Here is a 21,820-nt window from a genome sequence, read left to right as displayed (position 1 = left end):
ATTGTTTATTTCTTTAACAATTTCATATGAAATATGCTTTTTTAAGTGTATCAAAGCTGTGTTCTTAATGTGCATGGATATATCAAGAAAAATGTCGAAAAAAATGTGAATTCACAAATTCACTGAATTTTCACCGTTTTTTGAATTTTGCTACAGCACTAATATTAAATAATACTAAAATCTTCTGTCTTTGTAAAAGAATAAATTCTGACAAAAAGTGCTCGTTTAAATTTAATGATCATCTGTATGACTAAGTGGTAAAAAGTGTTTATGACCAAAAAAGGGTTACATGCTTAGTCTATTTTTCTGACAGGATACTCTAGATTTACATGATCTTTATTTCATATCTCCGTTTTTAGATTCTTCGACAGATTTTATGATAGAAAACCAAGATTAACAAATTTCCGGCATGTTAATGAAGAAATCTGCAGCTACCCTCAATATTATTTCAATAATCAGTATCGTTTCTCTTACAATTTATTTTTTTCTCAATAATTTAACAAGAAATAACAATACACACTTGGTTTTACGTATAAAAGCTAAGTGTCGAACTTAATCAACTTTACTTACTTAGCAAATGAATATTTTTGTGGTTGCGAGTTCTGAATGCTGAAGTTTTAGATTTCTCTATAAATGATATCATTGCACTTACAATGTTGTTCCAGCCTATCGCATAAATCATAGAAAATCCAAAAAAAAATAATATAAAGAAAATTCATGTCATGAAGTTCAAAAAATACCGTGTAACATTAAAATTTGTTATGCATAATACATTTTAGCTATTATTGATTTTTTTTAATTTTCGAGAAATTGAATGGTGAGTCCGATAGAGAAATTTTTAAAAATCCTAGTGCCTCATAGAAGTAATTTCCCTCGTCTCCCATACTTCCAAATGTATGCATATGACATAAACTTTTATGCATTACACAAGTGGCCAATAATATCTATAGAGTAAAAAATTAGAAATTTAATTTTTTTATATGATAGTTATATTTCAGATTTGCGAGCGTAACTTTTTTCTCCATGGCATACTTGTTTTAAGAGCAAATGATCAAAATCGTCCTTCAATTATTGAAGGAGCTGATATCTTTTGAAAATTGAATTGAAAGGGTATTCAATTTTCAAATTTCCTCTCAATTTTGGAAACATATCAACTCTATGAATTAACAATTATGTGCCTTCACAGTTTATCAGTCATATAAGATGCTTATAAAGAAAAAAGTTACGCTCGCAAAATATGTTTTTATATAGATTTCACATAAAATAATTATGTAATTTCTAAAAAGAATATTTTTGTTCTTGAATATTAAAGTGTATTGTAGTTTAAAAAGTTTTAAATATGTTGCTAAAATTTCAGGTTTATAGCTCATGTCTAGCATGACTTCTTCGTATGCGCAAAAAATCTGACACGTAAGGGTATCCTTAACGGTTAATTGACAGTTATCATAAATTGGGTTTTCAAATACTGTATAATCGTTATCATGTTTGGGGAACATTACAGAAAAGCACGTGACATTATCCAACGGAATGTTTAATGTTGATTGAATACCTGCCTGAGTTGCTGCTAATGGAAAAGCGTTATAGTTTAATTCTTGTGATGGAATGTAAACTGGCTGTTTAAATAAATTATATATTGATTGTTTTGACCTTTCACTAATTTTGAAGCCATACATGTTTGATTTAATTGATTGAGCACTTAAGCCAGTCATGATATACCTTATTTCACCGCTCTCAGGTGTGTAAATGTCAACACTTTGACCACCGATTGTTTCAGTTCTTTTGCTCACATTTGTGAAACCATAACTTGGGTTATTAACCTGTGAAAATGCATGAGTAAAACCAGATCCTGTAGTTGTTGAAAACGTAGCGTTCAAATCTTCGCCCTCTCTAATTGCTTTATAATCTCTGACTTTTTCTGGATTCAATAGAGCATAAACGAAACCCTTTTTCTTTATGTAAAATTTCAATTCAATATCACCCACACAGAAATTGGGGAACATGTCAAACGCTTGAAGGGCTAAAATGTCATCGAATGGAATATTTATTTCATATTCTTCGATATGTTCTTTTCCGTCTGCATAATCTGCAAGATTAACGAAAACACCAGCGGCTGACTCTGAATAATTTTCAACGTTCTCATATAATGAGTGTGTATATTTCTTCGTTTTCTTTTCATTGTGTGGTTTTAGTGTTGAATATGCGAACCCTTCTCTTACCATCTCGTTTTGTGTGTATCCTGTCGATTTATTACGGTTATTTATAAATAACTGGTCCAATATATGAGAGGAAGATTTTAAGCCAATGAATGATTTAAATAAGTGATTGGGGTCATTATCTTTAAATGCTGGATTCAAACCAACGAAATATCCTTTCTGTCTTATCTTGAATGTTAAAAATCCGTCTGTAATTTGTGATATGTCATGGTCTGTGTGTGTTATTGAAATTGTTGTATATTGTGAATCATCGAAAGGTGCCGCTTGGTCGTGACAGTCTACAGTCCTTAAGAAAAAGCTTCGGGTGCCGTTATTTGTTTGTATTAAATTCTTTATAATATTGTGAAAATACGCGGCAACATTACCCGTTCTTTGTTCCGTATTGTTCATTCTCTTATTTTGTTCACTGTTCATTTTATATAAAATAAAAATATAAATTATAAGTGAAAATTTAATTTTTTTAATTTCTCATAAAATATGGCTTGGGGATTTTGGAATAAACTCAAAAAAGGATTCGTTAAAATAGGAAATGGAATTAAAAAGGGCTTGACATGGGTGAACGATCACATAGTAAAACCAGTAGTTAAACCATTAGTTAATACATTTGGTGGAGCTCTTGATAAAGTTAAACCAGGATTAGGCACAGCGTTAAACGCCGGCGTAAATATTGGCTCTGGTTTGGTTGATGATTGGAGTGGTTCAGGTGACGGCTCAACAACTCGAAAAGCAATGGCTGACGTTGGTGGTTGGGTTAATCGTCGACTAAATAAATAAACATTCATTTCATCATTAATTTTTAAAATTATTTTTGTCACTCTCGCCCACACTCTCACGCTTTGTGGTCTTTCGCTACCCTTAATTTTTCACATTATCGTAAAAAATCCTAATGAAGTTAATGACGTGTTTAAAGTTTTCATTTGTGTTTTAAAAAATTTTTCATTGGTGATGTCATATGCGTGAGGTGTGATTTATTGACGTGAATGTGGAAAACAGAAATGATGAGAGCACAGGAGCGGAGAGAATGGGTCTCAAGTCAATGTTTTTTCGTTCACTCTATAAATCACACTTCACATACTACTTCCTTTGATCATTATAGCATTACCTAACTCTATTCCATGATCGAACCCCTTCGATATCGAAAAAATATGATTCTGCATAATAATATAAAGGAACTGATATCAAATTCATATAAAGTCATTGTCTAATCGGTAATTGTAACATTGGAGATCAATGTTTGAAATAATTAAATCATATTTTTACCAAATTTGTATGATTCTAAAGCAAAAGGAACATTGAGACTTATAATTTCTTACAAATACTGCCATTTGGATTGAGCAAATTAATGATGGTTCTGAAAGCAGCAATGGCTGATGTGATTTTAAGACTAATATTTCAAAAATTTGAGAAAGGGCGCTGCCCTATGATACCTTAATCTATCAGATATCTCATTTTGACATTCATACATAATAAATGTAAAATCTTATATAAATACATGTTCTGCAACTGCTAGTTACAAAGAAGTTTAGACTTTTGAGAAATGATTGAAATGAAGAAATGCTTTATGCTGAACTCCAGAACGACTCAGCTTTTCTCTTCGAAATGAACGTCAATATTCAAATTTATGGCAAAATAATTACACAGAAATGATATCTATTGTATAGAGATAATATATTTCGATGTCAAACAAGGAAATTAAAGTTCAAAATTTTAACAATTTCGAAAAAGTGACGATGGCCTTTTTAGCGTATGTCTGCACCAGTTGTAATCGATGCTAAGGGCCATATTCAAGGCCGTCTTGCAGCTGCAGTTGCCAAACAACTCCTTAAAGGTCGTAAGGTTGTTGTTGTCCGCTGCGAAGAGATCGAATTAAATGGTCAACACAAATTCGCTGTTCATGGTTACGAACGCTTCCTTAACAAGACAACAAACTCAAATCCACGTGATGGTCCATTCCACCAACGTGCTCCACACGAAATTTTCGCTCGTGCTGTTCGTGGAATGATTCCATACAAATCACATCGCGGTGCTGATGCTTTCTCTAATCTCCAATGCTTCGAAGGCATTCCATCAAAGTATGTTTCATGCAAACGCCTTGTTATTCCACAAGCTCTTCGCTGCGTCTCAATTCATACTGACAGGCCAACAACAAAGCTTGGTCAACTTTCAACAACAATGGGATGGAAGTACGGAAAGGTTGTTGCTGATCTCGAAGAAAAGAGAAAGGCCGAATCTGCAAAATATTACGATGAAAAGAAGGCTCAACAAGAAAAGAGAGCATTAGCCCTTGAAAAGGTCAACAAGCAACTTGGTGCTCAGGCTGTCAAGTTCCTTGAAACTTTTTCTGAATAAATTCTTTAAATATACATTGATATAGAGTAATTGAAACCGCTTTTTAATAAGAATTTGCCTTCTTGACTCAGTTATTTAGTATGAGGTAGAATATTTTAAATATAAATGATAAAATTTGATTTTGTTAAGATTGAGAACAAATCTCATGAAATCTTTGCTAAATTTTGATAAAGATTAAATAAACATTAATATTTTAACTTAATAACAGATATAAAATGAATAATTTCGAAAATTTCTACTATTATGGTAAATAAACTAGATAAAAATTGTTGGAGGATCATTATCGTATCCAGTCATTTCGGAATTCCTGTAAGGCTTCATCATTTCTGACTTATAATATAAATTCCAAGCAAAATTCCAAAAAGCTTGGCCAGCATTCGGTGGATTTTTGTAATCCCATATAAACATTTCTCTTACTATCTCCAGTTTCTTTCTCATTTCCTTTATTTTGTTTTTATCAAAATTATTAACGAGATCTGGAATTTTTTCAATATCTTTTGACGGAATTTGAATCACACACTCAGTATAATTAATTGAAGTTCCGTCAAATGGTAATGTCATATAATCTGCTACAATTATTGGAATACAAAGATGGGAAATCGCATCATATAATCTTTTTGATGTTGGAGCATCTCCTGGAGGAATGATGCAGAAATCAGAGGATCCCATCTTAGTGGGCAGTACAGCTAATATGTCTCTAACTGATTTTGGTGATGTTCTCGAGATTTTGATGAATTCTGAGTTTTTAATCTTCTTGAAAATTTCTGTTAGATTTTTTCTAAGATTGGCTGAGTTCTTTGCTAAGTGATTAGTTGACATCGCCACAAAAACCGGAATTTTGCGCTTAGCTTTTGGATTTATTTTAGATTTTAAAGTTATAAAAGGTAAAATCTGACTTTTTGCGTGAGTCCATGGACTTTTGATCATTTCAGACCATTTAAAATCCAATACACCTATTATTGGCTGTCTGCTATCATCAATTGCTATATCAGCGGGTTTATCTCCATAATTTGGTACGGAATGCATCATAAAATGATCTACAGTACTGTATCTAGTGAAGTAATGACCATATTTTTCTAAGTAATCTGGCAGTTCTTCCCACCTTTCTTCAGGAGGAGTAAATCCGCTGCACATTCGGCTGTAATGAGGGATATAAAATAAGTCAGCATCATTTGTATTATTTGTTAATATTGGAGATGCAAGTAATTGTTCATGAACTGTTGGTTCTAGCATTCTTTGAAACCAAAATCCGTTTTCTGTAATATAACGTGTAGGAAAATCCGATGGATATAAGCATTCTGATGTATGCCGACTATTATTTGGATATGCATAAACTTTTAATGGAGGCCAATCCAAATATGATTTTGGAATATGGGGAATTTTCGAATGATTTCTATTGTTTTCTACAATAGTATATGCTAGTAAAGATGTTAGTAGTATACATATGAAAAATTGAAGCAAACGAAAAAATCTAATTCGATTATTTTTTACATTTAACATTAATGACAAAAGTATTTCAATTAAAAAGTTTAAAGGTAACCATTACTGCATTAGGAAATGTTTACAATTAAAGTTTTAGCCTGTTAATAAAAGACTTAACGCCAATTCTTCATTCTTATCACAAGCTACGAACATCTCAACGCACTGGGAGAAAGAGAAGCCATTAGACTTAAGTCTTTCGATGGCATCCTTTTCTGCCTGAGTAAATTGATTAAATTGCTCTTGAACAGCGTTAGAATATTGTGATGTCTGTGTAACAACATTCGTTTGTGATCTTTCATCCAATATAGCGTTAACAACAGCTTCGACAGATTCATTATTCTGTCGTAATAAGGCTTCAATTTTGGAATGATCAGTTTCGCCTGTAACTTGGCTGATTTGTTGTATTTGGTCACTAAGATCGGATCTGGCCGGCTGTGGTGCTGGTTGTGGAGCTGGTCTGGCTGGAGCTGGCTGTGGAACTGGTTGTGGAGCTGGAGCTGGTTGGGCCGGTTTAATTGGTTGTGCTTTGACTGGCTCTGTTTTCTGAGGAGCTGGTTGAGCTGGTGCTGGTTTAGCAGAAACTGATTTTGTTCGGGTTGGAGCCGAAGCAGAGTTTGTAATAGTAAGTGTTGACATTTCTGTTATGCCTGCATCCTTAAATGTTTGAGTCATATCTTCATACTTATCATCTCCGCCTTGTTTGATAAATGCAATGTTTTCAGGAAGTCTTGTTCCTATTTTATTCTCAACAATTTGCTTGAACTTTCCAAATGTATCGTTTATATCAACTTCGATGAAATACTTTTTGCTCGCATATTCGAAGAGAAGCCAATTTCTTTGCCCCATTTGATTTGTCACTTTTACGACATTATTTTGCCACAATTTGTTGATTTTAGTTGATTTAATGTTCACAAAATGCTTTAGTTTCATATAAAATTAAAAATATGTATTAATATTTCAAATTTCATATAAAATATGAAATTTCATTTTGGAAATTAATTGAAGAATAACAGCTTATTAATTTACATTATGCTTTTAGCTACTTGTGTGTTTTAGGTTTCATTATTTGTTGAGTTCATTAGTCAACAATTGAACAACAGCCTTTATAATTTGTTGTGTGTTGTTGAGTTCAATACATTCTCATTTCTTTTAAAACAATTGAACAACAGCCTTCATTAGTAAACAAGTCCCAATTGCCAAAAGGTGGGAAAAAATTGAAAATATATCAGATAATATAAAAAATTACTTTTATAATTTAGAAGATATGGCCAAAGCCTTAAGTAATATAATGGAAAGAAGCTTCATAATCTTTTTAATCCCAAAAAAGGGAATGCTCATAATAACTTAAGTAAACGCGTATTGCATAGCGAAGTATATAAATCACACCAACACCCACAAGTATCAACCGAAATGCTTTCAAAAGCAGCTTCATAAAATTATTTGTAAATGCTTGTATCTGTCTTCCTACATATAAGGTAATATTAATTAAAATGAAGAAATTCCAAAATTGGAATTTTGGACGGTTACGTCTATCCCAGAAATAATCAAACATCATATGTGTGATATCCTTGTTTTTTATCTCTCTGTTAGAATTAGAAATTCCACCATTCAGTCTTAAGAGAGCTACCATTTCGCTCTTTTTCTCCAATAAATCAAGAAAATCTTTGCTATTTCTTGTACCAGAATCAAGAAAATCTTCTTTATCAAAATCAACAAACTCTTTGTTATCTTCTTGGTCAGAATCAAGAGAATCTTGGTTATGATCTCTCTTATAACGCATAACTGCCATATCAAGGGGAGTCTGATCAAACTTATTGAATGAATTTACTTCAACACCTTGAGAAATCAATATTTCGGCATTCTTTGGATTTGACATTAATGCTGCAATATGAAGAAGTGAATTTCCATGAGTATTTTGTCCTCTGATATTTACATGATATGAAATTAGAAGTTTGATCAAGTCTTTGTTATTTCTTTCCAAATCAAATGTTTTATAATTTATAGAATCTATCTCTTGATGAAAACGGTTAAGCGCAGTTTCCATGAATTCCTTATTGTTATACAATAATGCATAAGCAATTGCATTATTTCCATATTTATCTGTCGTGTCGACTTCTGCACCACGTGAAATCAGATATTGAACGATTTCTTTATAATTCAAAAGTGATGCCAATAAAAGAGGAGTGAGACCAAACTTGTTCGAATTATCATTCACTCTTACACCATATTTAATTAGAATATCAATAATTTTTCTATTTTTAACTATGGTTGCAACATGTAGTAATGAAAAACCATGATCTGAATCATTGATGGTGGTTTCGGCACCATTTGAAATAAGGATTTCCACCATTTTAGTATAGTTCATTGTTACTGCAAGATTTATGGGGCGTCCATATGCTTTATCAAATGCTTCAATATTAGATCCTAAATTAATTAAATCTTTTGCAATTTCTGTTTGATTTACATAAATTGCAACATGAAGAGCTGTTGTTCCACCTGCATTAGAAAAAGTTATATCTCCCCCATTCTCATACAAATATTGACAAAGATCACGGATATGAAAAGCTGGAGAAAATAGTAAACATGAGTTGATATTATTCGTTTGAAGTTAAATATTAAGAAATAACCTAAGATCATGGCATTTACAACTAAAAAGAAGAAGTTGTGGATTGAGTAATTTAAATTGTGTTTTGTATTTCAAATTCAAATAAGTAAAAAGGTTTGCATCATGAGTTGTTATTACAGCCTTAAATGCATCTTCTTCAATTTCTTGTTCATCCAAACATTCTTGTATGATATCTATATTGCTTCCAAGAAATGAATTGTGAAGACATTTTTTGGTGATTGGCACATTAAATTCACTTCGTAATAAATTGAAACATTTGACTGCTCCATTTAAACAACAACTTTCAAGTAATTCACTGACATTAAGATCTTCACTATCTAAGAATTGCAATAATGTTCTTTCATCATCTTCTAAAATTGCCTCTTGATATGTGTTTTTAATGGTGTTATCATATTCCAAAAGATCTGAGATATCCAAACTATCTTTGCAATGATAATCTTCAGATATGTAATTTATTAAATCTAAGTATGCATGACGATAACGTAAACGATTTTTACAAATTTTTTTTAACTCTCTAATCATCTCTTGTGGAGTAAAATATCCGGTATCAATCAAGTTAAACTTGATGTCGTCTAATATTCCGTAAACTATGCTATTTTTATTTGAATGAATTTTGTATATTTCATCCCATGTTTCAATATATTCATGATACTTTGTGATAAGTTTTGAATAATGTTCAAATCCTGGAGAGTCATCCAATATTGACTCTTTGAAATCCATTTGAATTGCTAATACGAAAAACATGAACATGATCGATTAACAATATATATGTCAAAAAAATTAAAAATCCAAATACATGAGTAAAAAATTGTGAGCTTTTCAAAATTTGCAATATAAATTTTGCTGCGCTCACAATTGGACTCTTGGGTTTCATATTATTGACCAAATTGAAAAACCGTTTCAATCATTCAATTTGTCTCATAAAATTCTAAATTTTGGAATTCTTTATTTAAATTTTGAATAGAACTTGAAAATAGTTGTAAACTTTGTTTAAGATTTAATTTTAATTGCTTTCATCAAATAGAGTAGATAATATTAAAAAGCACATTTATGATAATGGACGATAACAATGATTTTTTAATGGTGCACTTATCACTTTCTGGCATTTTCTCAATTTTTTGACATCTAAACTTTATATCCTAATTTTCTATGATAAAGAGTTAATATTTTTAGTCGGGAGAAAGTAAATATAAATCATTATATAGTACCTAATATGGCTGTTATACTTTTTGTTATTAAAATAAAGATATATTGATATTAATAGAGCATGTCAGAAAGTGGTAAATGCACCACTAAGATGTTTAATGTTAATTTTCAATGACACTTTGCGCCTGTTATCAGAAATTTGAATTAAAGTCAGATGGGCGTGAGTGTGGCCTTAAAGGTGCACTTACTACTTTCTGACACACTCTCAAATTTCCTTTTTAAGTTTACACTTTTCCGACGTTTTGTCAGGGGCGCGAAGCTACCCAAAATTGTCGGAAAAGTGTAATTCTCTGGTATATGATTATTTTTGCTTTTAATGCCGAACAGCATTTGAATCAAAAATAATTGTATGTCTGAGAATTTTTATTTTCTGATATTATTCACGCCTGTATTCCGATTTTTGAGCGAATGTCCGAAATGTTTCAATTCAAAAAAAAATTCAAAAAAGTATATATTTATTACAATTCTTGACTTGAACGAACATTCTTCTCTTCGTTTTCTACAACAACCTTGTTAATCCACTTTCTGAGTGAGTTTACATCGCGAGTTCCGTCGTATTTTACAGATTCTGTGAGATGATGGCTTGGGAAGAAAACAACAGATGGGGCATCACAGTTTATCCTGTTCATAAACGAAACTTTGTTGTTTTCTGCGATTGGCCACATAGTAAATCTGACATTATTTGGAACTGCGTCTCTGGCTTGGTAGAAAGCTTCTTGGAAGTAGTATTCGTATTCTGGACATAATCTGCAGTTGAATTTCGAAGTAAATAATACAATTAGAGGTCCATGATCAATGAAATCGGACCAAGATGTTTCTGTGATCATTGCGATCTCTCCGTAAATCTGTGGTGGTGTTTCAAGGAATTCTGGCATTCTGTCGAAGACTTGGCCTTCACTGCAATCGTAAATTCCAAGTTTTGTGTAATTTGACAATACGCAAATCCTTTTAGCATCTTCGCTGATGTTGAAAAGGCGTAGTAATGGACGCATCTCTGTTGGATCACCATATCTGAGAACATTCGGTGTTCCGATGTAATATAAGGAATTTAAGTCATCAAACATCGTAGAATTACCGATTCTGTCTTCGCGAGGTACTAACTTGATAACTGTGTGTATTGTTAAGCCACTGATATCGAATAATTCGTATTGATTGAATTCTTTGATATTAATCGAAGAAGTAACCTCAGATTTATACCATTTCTCGATGACTTCGAGTTTAGGTTCTCCGAAGAAGTTAAATATCTTATGATCTTCAATCCTGAAGATAGAAATACTTGGGAAGTGAACTCCGATGTTGTGAGCGACATCTGGGTTTGTAATTTCCAAGAATCGTATGTCTGTTGAATGAGTTTTAGCAAATTGTTCGCAAATTCTTCCGAAACGCGATTCATTATTTCCGAAAATGAAACCAGTGGAGATTGATTCGAATTCATCTCTGAAAGCCATTCTAATAAGATCCTGCATACCCATAGAAGATGAAACATTGACCTCGACAAATCCTGGCCATGTATATTTGTGAACAAAATTGTCTAAATTGGCAATTGACATCGGGCCATGGAATTGTTCAACGATAGGTGATATCTTATCATTCTTGAAATATACTAATGATGGCCATCCTGGGATTTTGAATTCACGAGGGACTTTATCTGCAAACATTCCATTTACGACATAAAATCTATCATCTTTCTCTTTAGCATATTGTCTGCAGACATGTACGTAACGCAAATATCCTGTATCTGAGGCCCTTTGATGCGGAGCATGAAAGAAAATAACGCCTTCCTTCATTTTCTTCTTAACATCATTCCAATTCGCGTCATTAACGATTTTGATAAAACTGTCGTTGACAGCTGGGTCGAATGTAAGTCTTGATAATGAAAATTGGGCAAAGAATAACATTATGAAATCTGTAAAAAAATTATCCTTTGTCACTTTTTTGAAATATCTGAACTGCAACATTTTAATGGATCTAGACAGGAATTTTCAGACTGCTACCTATCTCTTTTCGATTTTCTTCTTAATAAGATATTTTTTGCATTTTATCACGAGATTTTTCTCATCATTCATTAAATTCTGCACAATAATAAAGAAACCTATTTTTCAGCATTTCGCACAACATTAAGGGTGCACTTACGCCCCTATGACACAGCCTTCAATTCAGATGTTTAATGTTAATTTTGAATGACGATTCACGCCTGTTGTCAAAAATTTGAATTCAAATTTTACACTTTTATTGTGTTTTATACAGGCGTGAAGCCTGTTAAAAATGCAACAAAAGTGTAATTAGCATACTTATGATTATTTTTGATTCTAATGTCGAACAGCATTTGAATCAAAAATAATCGTATGTTTGATAATTAACCTTTCAGGATTCCGCCCCCCAAAAAAAAATACATTTCCAAAAAGTGACTGGTCGCTTCCTTCCGAAAAAATTGAGGTTAGAAAAATTTTTCATTTACGTTAAAAATTTTAATGGAAGACTATAAAGAGATTCCCCAAGATAACACAAAAAAGCTGGCATCGCAGATCACACAAATAGAAGGAAATGATATTGTAATTGATGATGAAGCATTTAATAATTCGTTACAAGTATGGAAAGAAATCACATGTCTTTTGGATAAACCTTCATCAGATACTTTTGATAAAATCATTGACGCTATACCAGATGAAGAGAACAAAATTATTCCATCATTATTCATCGAAACCGAATTTCTTACAAAATTGGTAGATATTTTGTTGACAGATGGATCTGATTTTGAATCTCAAGTGATTTTTGTATTATTCAAACTATCAAAATGTGAAGAAGTTCTCCAACATCTAGTCGAATATCACGAATTGATTGAACATGTTTTCAAATTTATATTCAATCTTGAAAACCAAAGAAAATATGCTATTTATGCACTTACAATTATAACGCGAATGTTACATCTACTTACAGATGATGTTGTCAATACTTTTCCTGTTGAAGAATTTTCTAATGTTTCTTGGCGTTCACAGGACTATTTTCTTTCATATTTCACTGAACTATTATGCACGCATCCAAATTCCACGTCTCTTAAACCAATAATTGCTTTTCTTCAAGAGAGTATCGTTATCAATTATGGCGCAATGAATTGTGTAAATCGAATTCTGAAAAGTGTTATTTCTTACAATCCTGAAAAAATAAATGACTTTGTTGATTTCAAAAAATCAACATTTTCGCCAACATTTTTGGGGAGATTTATTGTATCGATTCCTCCTGTTGATTATGAATAATTTCCTACAATGCTTTCAACACTTCGTATTCCAATTGTTCAACAATGCAATGATAACCAGGAACTATTTGTTGAAATTAAGGACTCCAATATTATCGAAACCGCATGCAGTTTATTCCAAAATGACGAATATCCTGAAGAGTACAGAACAATCACTATTCAATTTATTGAAGGTTGTTGTATTAACAACTGTTTACGCGAGTTCACACTCAAAACAATCAAAAGAATTGGTTATTCCGAATTTATATGCATTGATGAAAATTATCCTGCTGAAATTAAAAAGTCCTTATTCGTAATCATTTCATATTATCTTGATTACTACGGTTTTCATGCAGCTGAACTTACATTTGATTGTTACATTCTTCATTTTATTGTAGATATCATCGAAGCAAATTCAGAAATTGCACTGGATGTTCTTGAAAAGATTATGCACTATTACGACGAAAAGGGACGATTGAAAGAAATCTTATTTAATGACGACTTTCCAGCAATTCTTGATAGTTTGGAGAAAGTTTATGAAACTTCGACTGATATTGAAGAAAATCGTATAGATCATTTCCTAGAGTATTATAAACAGGTTTCCACTTCTGATAAGCAAAGCGGATTATCTTCAGCTTCAATCTTAAATTTATAAACAAAACTATATAGCTTATTAATCATCTAATTAAGGTTGAGTCATTTGTCAAGATTAAAGAGTTTATATGTTAATTTAGGTGGAATAGTATATTTATTCAATTTACATATATCGAATAATGTTTTTCTCTCATTAAAGGTATTTTCAGTTATCTCTGAAATACTATTTAAATTGAAAGAACAAAGATTCATGCTATCCATTAATTCAATCTCAGTTCCACAAGAAAATAATGGGGTGGTATTCTTTTTGGTGGTCATTGTAATGTTTCCATCATCATCAATAAAAATTGTATAAGATGTCGCATTTCCTTCTAAATTAGCCGCACAAAAAAAAGAAAGTGTGGAAGTTATACTTGATTACCTTTTGCGATAATAGCTGAATAAGATCTTACCCATTCATCATTATTATCGTATGGATTATTAATCACGTTAAACATAATGGAAAAACAATAAAAATTGATAGGTTTCAATGATTTTTGAAAGAGAGAGATAGATACTACAGATTATGAAACATTTGTTTTGGAAAGAAATAGCGAGGACTTAAACAAACTTCTAATTTCATATCATGTAAATGTCAGAGGACAATATACTCAAGGGAATTCACTTCTTCATATAGCAGCATTAATATCTAATCCAAAATACTCAAGGTATCGAAGTAAATTCATTCAATAAGTTTAATCAGACTCCCCTTGATATGGCAGTTATGCGTTATAAGAAAGATCATAACCAAGATTCTCTTGATTCTGATCAAGAAGAAAACCGAAATTTCCTTGGTTCTGGGACAAGAAATAGCAAAGATTTTCTTGATTTATTGGAGAATAAAAGCGAAATGGTAGCTCTCTTAAGAAATAATTAGTGATGCGAAAAATTCCCAAACATATGGGGTTTCTCATATCCCGTCCCCTATCGTTTCCCCAATTCAATTTTTTTTTTGGAATTTTATTTTTTTTCCCGCCCATTTGAATTAAAAATGGGCGATTTTCGTTAATGTGATTGAAATATCATAAAATTAATACGTATTTTAGCTAATAATTCTATTTTTATACAATATTCTCTCATTAAATCAACATTTTTTTCTAATTTTAATTTTTAATTTTTAATTTCTTCATAATTTTAGCGATTTATGCTCATTATTAGCAAATAAATAATATATATAATATACTTATTTCATTTTATTCAGATAGGTCTTTGGGATTGGGATACCTTGTCCAAATTCAGAGGAAGTTTGAGAGGTTGGGATGGGGTAGCCCATATTCAATTATCCCAAGTGTACTCCACGAATTTAAAATTATATTATATTATTGATGACATATCTAAATTTATAGATAAAAATTTCAATGCGTACACAATTTTTTTGAGAAAATTCTTTTTTTTACTTATTTTCATTCATAAAAGCTCACGTGAACTTAATTAACAACTGAGACATTTCCTATGAAATCATTTAATGCCGTCAAAATAGACATGTCTAAGCTGTTTTGAGTGACTTTCGCTCGATGTCTGATGCAATATCAGACATCGAGCGAAAGTCTCTCATATTGGCAACACATCCATACGATCAATACTATAGCTACGAATTACAAGCCTGTTTGGGCAATTTTTGGCCGAGTTCTGATTTTTCATTAGATCTCGAGCGAAAGTCTCTCAAATTGGCTGCCAGTTCATAAGAGTGAAACTCTAGCTACGAATTAGAAGCTTGCTTGAGAGACTCTCGCTCGCGTTGGGATCTGCATCAGAACTCGACGAAAGCCTCTCAAAGTGGTAAGACCTGCTCATTGTTGAGCAGGAGCTGCGTAATGTGTTCGAGTAGAGTGAGGCTCTTCTAAGATCTTCCTTGTGATTGGAAGAAATTAGAAGAGTCTCACTCTACTATTTTGTAATTGTATGCCCTGGCCTTTGAGTGACCAGGGCTGCGTAATGTGTTCGAGTAGAGTGAGGCTCTTCTAAGATCTTCCTTGTGATTGGAAGAAATTAGAAGAGTCTCACTCTACTATTTTGTAATTGTATGCCCTGGCCTTTGAGTGACCAGGGCTGCGTAATGTGTTCGAGTAGAGTGAGGCTCTTCTAAGATCTTCCTTGTGATTGGAAGAAATTAGAAGAGTCTCACTCTACTATTTTGTAATTGTATGCCCTGGCCTTTGAGTGACCAGGGCTGCGTAATGTGTTCGAGTAGAGTGAGGCTCTTCTAAGATCTTCCTTGTGATTGGAAGAAATTAGAAGAGTCTCACTCTACTATTTTGTAATTGTATGCCCTGGCCTTTGAGTGACCAGGGCTGCGTAATGTGTTCGAGTAGAGTGAGGCTCTTCTAAGATCTTCCTTGTGATTGGAAGAAATTAGAAGAGTCTCACTCTACTATTTTGTAATTGTATGCCCTGGCCTTTGAGTGACCAGGGCTGCGTAATGAATTCGAGTAGGATTGTACAATAGCTCGGCAAACGCCGAGCAAATTGATATAAACGTACATCCCACAAAAAATTGATTGTCAAAATTTATCCCAAATTTTACAAAACCGCAGCGGTTATGACATCCCAGGGCTAAAAAAATTCGGAAACTCGCATCTCTAAAATAATGGAGGAATTTCTAATTCTAACAGGGAGCTCAAAAGCAAGGATATCACACATATGATGTTTGATTATTTCTGGGAGAAACCTCGAATGTCAGAATTCGAATATTTGATTCTTTATATCCTTTTTCATCTTTTTGTGAACATGATTTTAAAAGTATTGCATTTGATAAGTATTGGTGTTCTTTCGATTTTTGTACTTCGCTATGTATATAAATTCTTTTCCCTGATGAATCCCTTTTTTGGGTTTAAAAGTTTATGAAGTTTCTTACCATTATTCCATATGGCTTTGATTATTATTATAACAGTAATTTTTATTATTATCTTATTTTTGTAACTCTCTAAAATATTTCATATTTTGGAAAATGGAATATTCTTAGTAATTTTAAAGTTTGAAGTGCATAAAATGATTGAATTTGTTTTTGAATTCAAAATAACCGTTTAAGATATGAATAATGTATTGCAAAAATAATATATAATAGTATATAAATTTTCGATTTTCCAAAAAATTTTGGTTCACAAATTTATGAAACTTATTTTTCAACATTTCACACAACATTGAATTTAAAATAGTTTAACCACTTGCCCAAAAATTGAGGATGCTAAAATTTACACTTTTATTACGTTTTTATACAGGCGTGAAGTCTGTTAAAAATGCAATAAAAGTGTAATTATCATATTAATGATTATTTTTGATTCTAATGCCGAAGAGCATTTATCACAACGTTGAATTTAAAATAGTTTCAGCATTTGTCCAAAAAAAAAGATACATTTCCAAAAAGTGACTGGTCGCTTCCTTCCGAAAAAAATTGAGGTTAGAAAAATTTTTCATTTACGTTAAAAATTTTAATGGAAGACTATAAAGAGATTCCCCAAGATAACACAAAAAAGCTGGCATCGCAGATCACACAAATAGAAGGAAATGATATTGTAATTGATGATGAAGCATTTAATAATTCGTTACAAGTATGGAAAGAAATCACATGTCTTTTGGATAAACCTTCATCAGATACTTTTGATAAAATCATTGACGCTATACCAGATGAAGAGAACAAAATTATTCCATCATTATTCATCGAAACCGGATTTCTTACAAAATTGGTAAATATTTTGTTGATAGATGGATCTGATTTTGAATCTCAAGTGATTTTTGTATTATTCAAATTATCAAAATCCGAAGAAGTTCTCCAACATCTAGTCGAATATCAAGGATTGATTGAACAAATTTTCAAATTTATATTTAATCATGAAAATCAAGGAAAATATGACATTTATGCACTTGAAACTATAACGCAAATGTTACATCTACTTACAGATGATGTTGTCAATACTTTACCTGTTGAGGAATTTTATCATACTCTTTGGCCATCACAGGACTATTTTCTTTCATACTTCACTGAACTATTATGCACACACCCAAATACCTCGTCCATTAAACCAATAATAGCTTTTCTTCAAAAAAACATAGTTATTAATTATGAAGCAATGAATTGTTTAAATAGAATTCTGAAATGTGTTATTTCTTACAATCCTGAAAAAATAAATGACTTTGTTGATTTCAAAAAATCAACATTTTCGCCAACATTTTTGGGGAGATTTATTGTGTCGATTCCTCCTGTTGATTATGAATAATTTCCTACAATGCTTTCAACACTTCGTATTCCAATTGTTCAACAATGCAATGATAACCAGGAACTATTTGTTGAAATTAAGGACTCCAATATTATCGAAACCGCATGCAGTTTATTCCAAAATGACGAATATCCTGAAGAGTACAGAACAATCACTATTCAATTTATTGAAGGTTGTTGTATTAACAACTGTTTACGCGAGTTCACACTCAAAACAATCAAAAGAATTGGTTATTCCGAATTTATATGCATTGATGAAGACTATTCAGCTAAAATTTAAAGATCTTTATTCGTAATCATTTCATATTATCTTGATTATTATGGTTTTCATGCAGCTGAACTTACATTTGATTGTTACATTCTTCATTTTATTGTAGATGTCATCGAAGCAAATTCAGAAATTGCACTGGATGTTCTTGAAAAGATTATGCACTATTACGACGAAAAGGGACGATTGAAAGAAATCTTATTTAATGACGACTTTCCAGCAATTCTTGATAGTTTGGAGAAAGTTTATGAAACTTCGACTGATATTGAAGAAAATCGTATAGATCATTTCCTAGAGTATTATAAACAGGTTTCCACTTCTGATAAGCAAAGCGGATTATCTTCAGCTTCAATCTTAAATTTATGAACAAAAATATATTGTTTATTAATCGTCTAACTAAAGCCGATTCATTTGTCGAGATTAAAGAGGTTGTATTTTCAACTTTCATATATCAAATAATGTTTTTCTCTCATTAAAGGTATTTTCAGTTATCTCTGAAATTCTATTTAAAATGAGAACACAAAGATTCATGCTATCATTGATTTCTAAAATGAAATTTCATATTTTATATGAAAATTAAAATGTATTTACTTATTTTTAATTTTATTAGAAACCAAAGCATTTCGTGAACATTAAATCAACTAATATCATTTAATTGTGGCATAATATTGATTCAAAAACTGATCTATACGATTTTCTTCAATATCAGTCGAAGTTTCATAAACTTTCTCCAAACTATCAAGAATTGCTGGAAAGTCGTCATTAAATAAGATTTCTTTCAATCGTCCCTTTTCGTCGTAATAGTGCATAATCTTTTCAAGAACATCCAGTGCAATTTCTGAATTTGCTTCGATGATATCTACAATAAAATGAAGAATGTAACAATCAAATGTAAGTTCAGCTGCATGAAAACCATAATAATCAAGATAATATGAAATGATTACGAATAAAGATCTTTAAATTTTAGCTGAATAGTCTTCATCAATGCATATAAATTCGGAATAACCAATTCTTTTGATTGTTTTGAGTGTGAACTCGCGTAAACAGTTGTTAATACAACAACCTTCAATAAATTGAATAGTGATTGTTCTGTACTCTTCAGGATATTCGTCATTTTGGAATAAACTGCATGCGGTTTCGATAATATTGGAGTCCTTAATTTCAACAAATAGTTCCTGGTTATCATTGCATTGTTGAACAATTGGAATACGAAGTGTTGAAAGCATTGTAGGAAATTATTCATAATCAACAGGAGGAATCGACACAATAAATCTCCCCAAAAATGTTGGCGAAAATGTTGATTTTTTGAAATCAACAAAGTCATTTATTTTTTCAGGATTGTAAGAAATAACACATTTCAGAATTCTATTTAAACAATTCATTGCTTCATAATTAATAACTATGTTTTTTTGAAGAAAAGCTATTATTGGTTTAATGGACGAGGTATTTGGGTGTGTGCATAATAGTTCAGTGAAGTATGAAAGAAAATAGTCCTGTGATGGCCAAAGAGTATGATAAAATTCCTCAACAGGTAAAGTATTGACAACATCATCTGTAAGTAGATGTAACATTTGCGTTATAGTTTCAAGTGCATAAATGTCATATTTTCCTTGATTTTCATGATTAAATATAAATTTGAAAATTTGTTCAATCAATCCTTGATATTCGACTAGATGTTGGAGAACTTCTTCACATTTTGATAGTTTGAATAATACAAAAATCACTTGAGATTCAAAATCAGATCATTTATCAACAATATTCCATTTTGTAAAATCCGGTTTCGATGAATAATGATGGAATAATTTTGTTCTCTTCATCTGGTATAGCGTCAATGATTTTATCAAAAGTATCTGGTGAAGGTTTATCCAAAAGATTGGTGAGGTCTTTCCATACTTGTAATGGGGTCCATTATAAATTTCCCCATTATTATGAATACGGTACCATTATTATAAATTCCATTTAATACGCATAATGGATTAATTCGAATAAAGGGTCAATTCGAATAACCGCCAAAAATGGAATAACGGGTCTTATGGAAATTCCATTTATTTTATCGGAATTTCGAATAACCGTTTTATTCGAATTTCCATTCAAATTAGAATTTCGAATAAACGGGTGTTATTGGAATTTCTATTCCAAAAAATGCAGTATCCACTATATGTAATTGATCTAGCTAATCAAAATTTCATGCCAAATATATTTAATCTTTTGGAAACAAATGATAATCCATATTTGCTATATTTGATGTGTGAGTATTAAGCCAAAATATTACATTTTCTTGGAATGGAAATTCCAATAACACCCGTTTATTCGAAATTCTAATTTGAATGGAAATTCGAATAAAACGGTTATTCGAAATTCCGATAAAATAAATGGAATTTCCATAAGACCCGTTATTCCATTTTTGGCGGTTATTCGAATTGACCCTTTATTCGAATTAATCCATTATGCGTATTAAATGGAATTTATAATAATGGTACCGTATTCATAATAATGGGGAAATTTATAATGGACCCCAATGAATTATTAAATGCTTCATCATTAATTACAATATCATTTCCTTCTATTTGTGTGATCTGCGATGCCAGTTTTTTTTTGTATTATCTACGGGAATCTCTTTATAGTCTTCCATTAAAATTTTTAACGTAAATGAAAAATTTTTCTAACCTCAATTTTTTTCGGAAGGAAGCGACCAGACACTTTTCGTGAATGTACCTTTTTTGGGCAAATGCTGAAACTTTTTTAATAGGTAAACAATGAAAATTTTACAATTCGTTATTTCTGATTTTGCTCAAACTGTGATTGATAATAGTGTGTTATTATAGGAGAAGCTATACTGTATGTAAAAAATGAATATGCTATATTAAAATGGGTTTTTACAATGTTGGTGTGGAGATCTTGAAATCTTCTTAAAACTAGAGGTCATATGAGGTGATAGAATAATCTTTGCAATATCAAAGAACCAATGTTCTATTGGTCTCTAAATTGGGGTAACATCATAAATTTTATAAGTTGATGAAGTAATCAACGAGAGTGACATCTTAGATCTGAGAAATGCCATGATATATAGGTACAATGTTTTAAGTTAATTATAGTTGCCGCATTGGTTACACTGCTATTAGCCCTATGTTTAGAGTTATAGTGAATAAAAAGAAATTTTTGCCTGAGCATTCTTTGATGCAGATAAGTCCATGGTTGACATGAATTGCAGAAAGTTGCCATATTTACTATAACACAATGGTTTACGTAGTATAAGTATTACTAAGTTTCAGCTTGGAATTGATTTCATGGAATCTTCTAGTTACTAAAAGATGGTAGAAAATTCGAATGAATAGAAAAAAATAAATTTAATCACTTTTTCTGACATGTAAACCTAATTTTTAGGAAATCAAAAATTTATCATTCTCGAAATTAAAAGAAATCGATGAACATGTCGTAACCAATAAGGGTTTCGTTTTGCTAAAATTGTCACTTTTATAGCATATTTGTTTTTGGATGTTTTGCGAAACCAAAAAAAAAAAAAAAAAACTATGATATACAATGTGTGTGTAAAGAAAATACTTTATTTACTAGTTAAAAAATCATTTGGTATTGATCA

At 31.4% G+C, this 21,820-nt stretch overlaps 13 protein-coding genes across 13 annotated transcripts, besides 3 other annotated features; 6 read left to right on the top strand and 7 right to left on the bottom strand.

Moving 5' to 3' along the window:
* Positions 1–1,190: 1,190 nt before the first annotated feature.
* TVAGG3_0376800 (protein of unknown function (DUF3447)) lies at positions 1,191–2,627 on the bottom strand (the record flags this gene model as incomplete). Its single annotated transcript, XM_051231947.1, has 1 exon — positions 1,191–2,627. The coding sequence occupies one exon, from the start codon at positions 2,625–2,627 to the stop codon at positions 1,191–1,193; it is 1,437 nt and encodes a 478-aa protein (XP_051101677.1).
* A 63-nt stretch (positions 2,628–2,690) lies between these two features.
* On the top strand, positions 2,691–3,122 carry TVAGG3_0376790 (uncharacterized protein; the record flags this gene model as incomplete). Its single annotated transcript, XM_001328817.1, has 1 exon — positions 2,691–2,987. One exon carries the CDS (start codon positions 2,691–2,693, stop codon positions 2,985–2,987), a length of 297 nt encoding a protein of 98 aa, XP_001328852.1.
* Positions 3,123–3,941: 819 nt separating this feature from the next.
* TVAGG3_0376780 (universal ribosomal protein uL13 family) lies at positions 3,942–4,599 on the top strand (the record flags this gene model as incomplete). The annotated part of the gene is made up of 1 exon (XM_001328816.2): positions 3,960–4,562. The coding sequence occupies one exon, from the start codon at positions 3,960–3,962 to the stop codon at positions 4,560–4,562; it is 603 nt and encodes a 200-aa protein (XP_001328851.1).
* Positions 4,600–4,752: 153 nt separating this feature from the next.
* On the bottom strand, positions 4,753–5,795 carry TVAGG3_0376770 (macromolecule glycosylation; the record flags this gene model as incomplete). The annotated part of the gene is made up of 1 exon (XM_001328815.2): positions 4,818–5,795. One exon carries the CDS (start codon positions 5,793–5,795, stop codon positions 4,818–4,820), a length of 978 nt encoding a protein of 325 aa, XP_001328850.1.
* A 306-nt stretch (positions 5,796–6,101) lies between these two features.
* TVAGG3_0376760 (UV excision repair protein RAD23 family) lies at positions 6,102–6,897 on the bottom strand (the record flags this gene model as incomplete). Its single annotated transcript, XM_001328814.2, has 1 exon — positions 6,138–6,890. One exon carries the CDS (start codon positions 6,888–6,890, stop codon positions 6,138–6,140), a length of 753 nt encoding a protein of 250 aa, XP_001328849.1.
* Positions 6,898–7,356: 459 nt separating this feature from the next.
* On the bottom strand, positions 7,357–8,394 carry TVAGG3_0376750 (proteasome regulatory particle assembly; the record flags this gene model as incomplete). Its single annotated transcript, XM_001328813.1, has 1 exon — positions 7,357–8,394. The coding sequence occupies one exon, from the start codon at positions 8,392–8,394 to the stop codon at positions 7,357–7,359; it is 1,038 nt and encodes a 345-aa protein (XP_001328848.1).
* A 136-nt stretch (positions 8,395–8,530) lies between these two features.
* On the bottom strand, positions 8,531–9,424 carry TVAGG3_0376740 (spectrin binding; the record flags this gene model as incomplete). Its single annotated transcript, XM_001328812.2, has 1 exon — positions 8,653–9,420. One exon carries the CDS (start codon positions 9,418–9,420, stop codon positions 8,653–8,655), a length of 768 nt encoding a protein of 255 aa, XP_001328847.1.
* Positions 9,425–9,933: 509 nt separating this feature from the next.
* Positions 9,934–9,960: a mobile genetic element.
* Positions 9,961–10,048: 88 nt separating this feature from the next.
* Positions 10,049–10,076: a mobile genetic element.
* A 249-nt stretch (positions 10,077–10,325) lies between these two features.
* Positions 10,326–11,783, bottom strand: TVAGG3_0376710 (thioredoxin-like family; the record flags this gene model as incomplete). Its single annotated transcript, XM_001328811.1, has 1 exon — positions 10,335–11,774. The coding sequence occupies one exon, from the start codon at positions 11,772–11,774 to the stop codon at positions 10,335–10,337; it is 1,440 nt and encodes a 479-aa protein (XP_001328846.1).
* A 214-nt stretch (positions 11,784–11,997) lies between these two features.
* Positions 11,998–12,094: a mobile genetic element.
* A 253-nt stretch (positions 12,095–12,347) lies between these two features.
* Positions 12,348–13,130, top strand: TVAGG3_0376690 (armadillo (ARM) repeat-containing protein family; the record flags this gene model as incomplete). Its single annotated transcript, XM_001328810.1, has 1 exon — positions 12,348–13,130. One exon carries the CDS (start codon positions 12,348–12,350, stop codon positions 13,128–13,130), a length of 783 nt encoding a protein of 260 aa, XP_001328845.1.
* Positions 13,131–13,139: 9 nt separating this feature from the next.
* TVAGG3_0376680 (uncharacterized protein) lies at positions 13,140–13,763 on the top strand (the record flags this gene model as incomplete). Its single annotated transcript, XM_001328809.1, has 1 exon — positions 13,140–13,763. One exon carries the CDS (start codon positions 13,140–13,142, stop codon positions 13,761–13,763), a length of 624 nt encoding a protein of 207 aa, XP_001328844.1.
* Positions 13,764–17,172: 3,409 nt separating this feature from the next.
* TVAGG3_0376670 (armadillo (ARM) repeat-containing protein family) lies at positions 17,173–17,955 on the top strand (the record flags this gene model as incomplete). Its single annotated transcript, XM_001328808.1, has 1 exon — positions 17,173–17,955. The coding sequence occupies one exon, from the start codon at positions 17,173–17,175 to the stop codon at positions 17,953–17,955; it is 783 nt and encodes a 260-aa protein (XP_001328843.1).
* A 9-nt stretch (positions 17,956–17,964) lies between these two features.
* TVAGG3_0376660 (uncharacterized protein) lies at positions 17,965–18,234 on the top strand (the record flags this gene model as incomplete). The annotated part of the gene is made up of 1 exon (XM_001328807.1): positions 17,965–18,234. The coding sequence occupies one exon, from the start codon at positions 17,965–17,967 to the stop codon at positions 18,232–18,234; it is 270 nt and encodes an 89-aa protein (XP_001328842.1).
* A 944-nt stretch (positions 18,235–19,178) lies between these two features.
* TVAGG3_0376650 (uncharacterized protein) lies at positions 19,179–19,448 on the bottom strand (the record flags this gene model as incomplete). The annotated part of the gene is made up of 1 exon (XM_001328806.1): positions 19,179–19,448. The coding sequence occupies one exon, from the start codon at positions 19,446–19,448 to the stop codon at positions 19,179–19,181; it is 270 nt and encodes an 89-aa protein (XP_001328841.1).
* Between the last annotated feature and the right edge of the window lie 2,372 nt (positions 19,449–21,820).

This window comes from Trichomonas vaginalis, chromosome V, assembly GCF_026262505.1.
Source record: "Trichomonas vaginalis G3 chromosome V, whole genome shotgun sequence".
In the NCBI taxonomy this organism is placed as follows: domain Eukaryota; phylum Parabasalia; order Trichomonadida; family Trichomonadidae; genus Trichomonas; species Trichomonas vaginalis.
The sequence above is the reverse complement of the archived record's forward strand: the minus strand, read 5'-3'. Positions and strand labels throughout refer to the sequence as shown.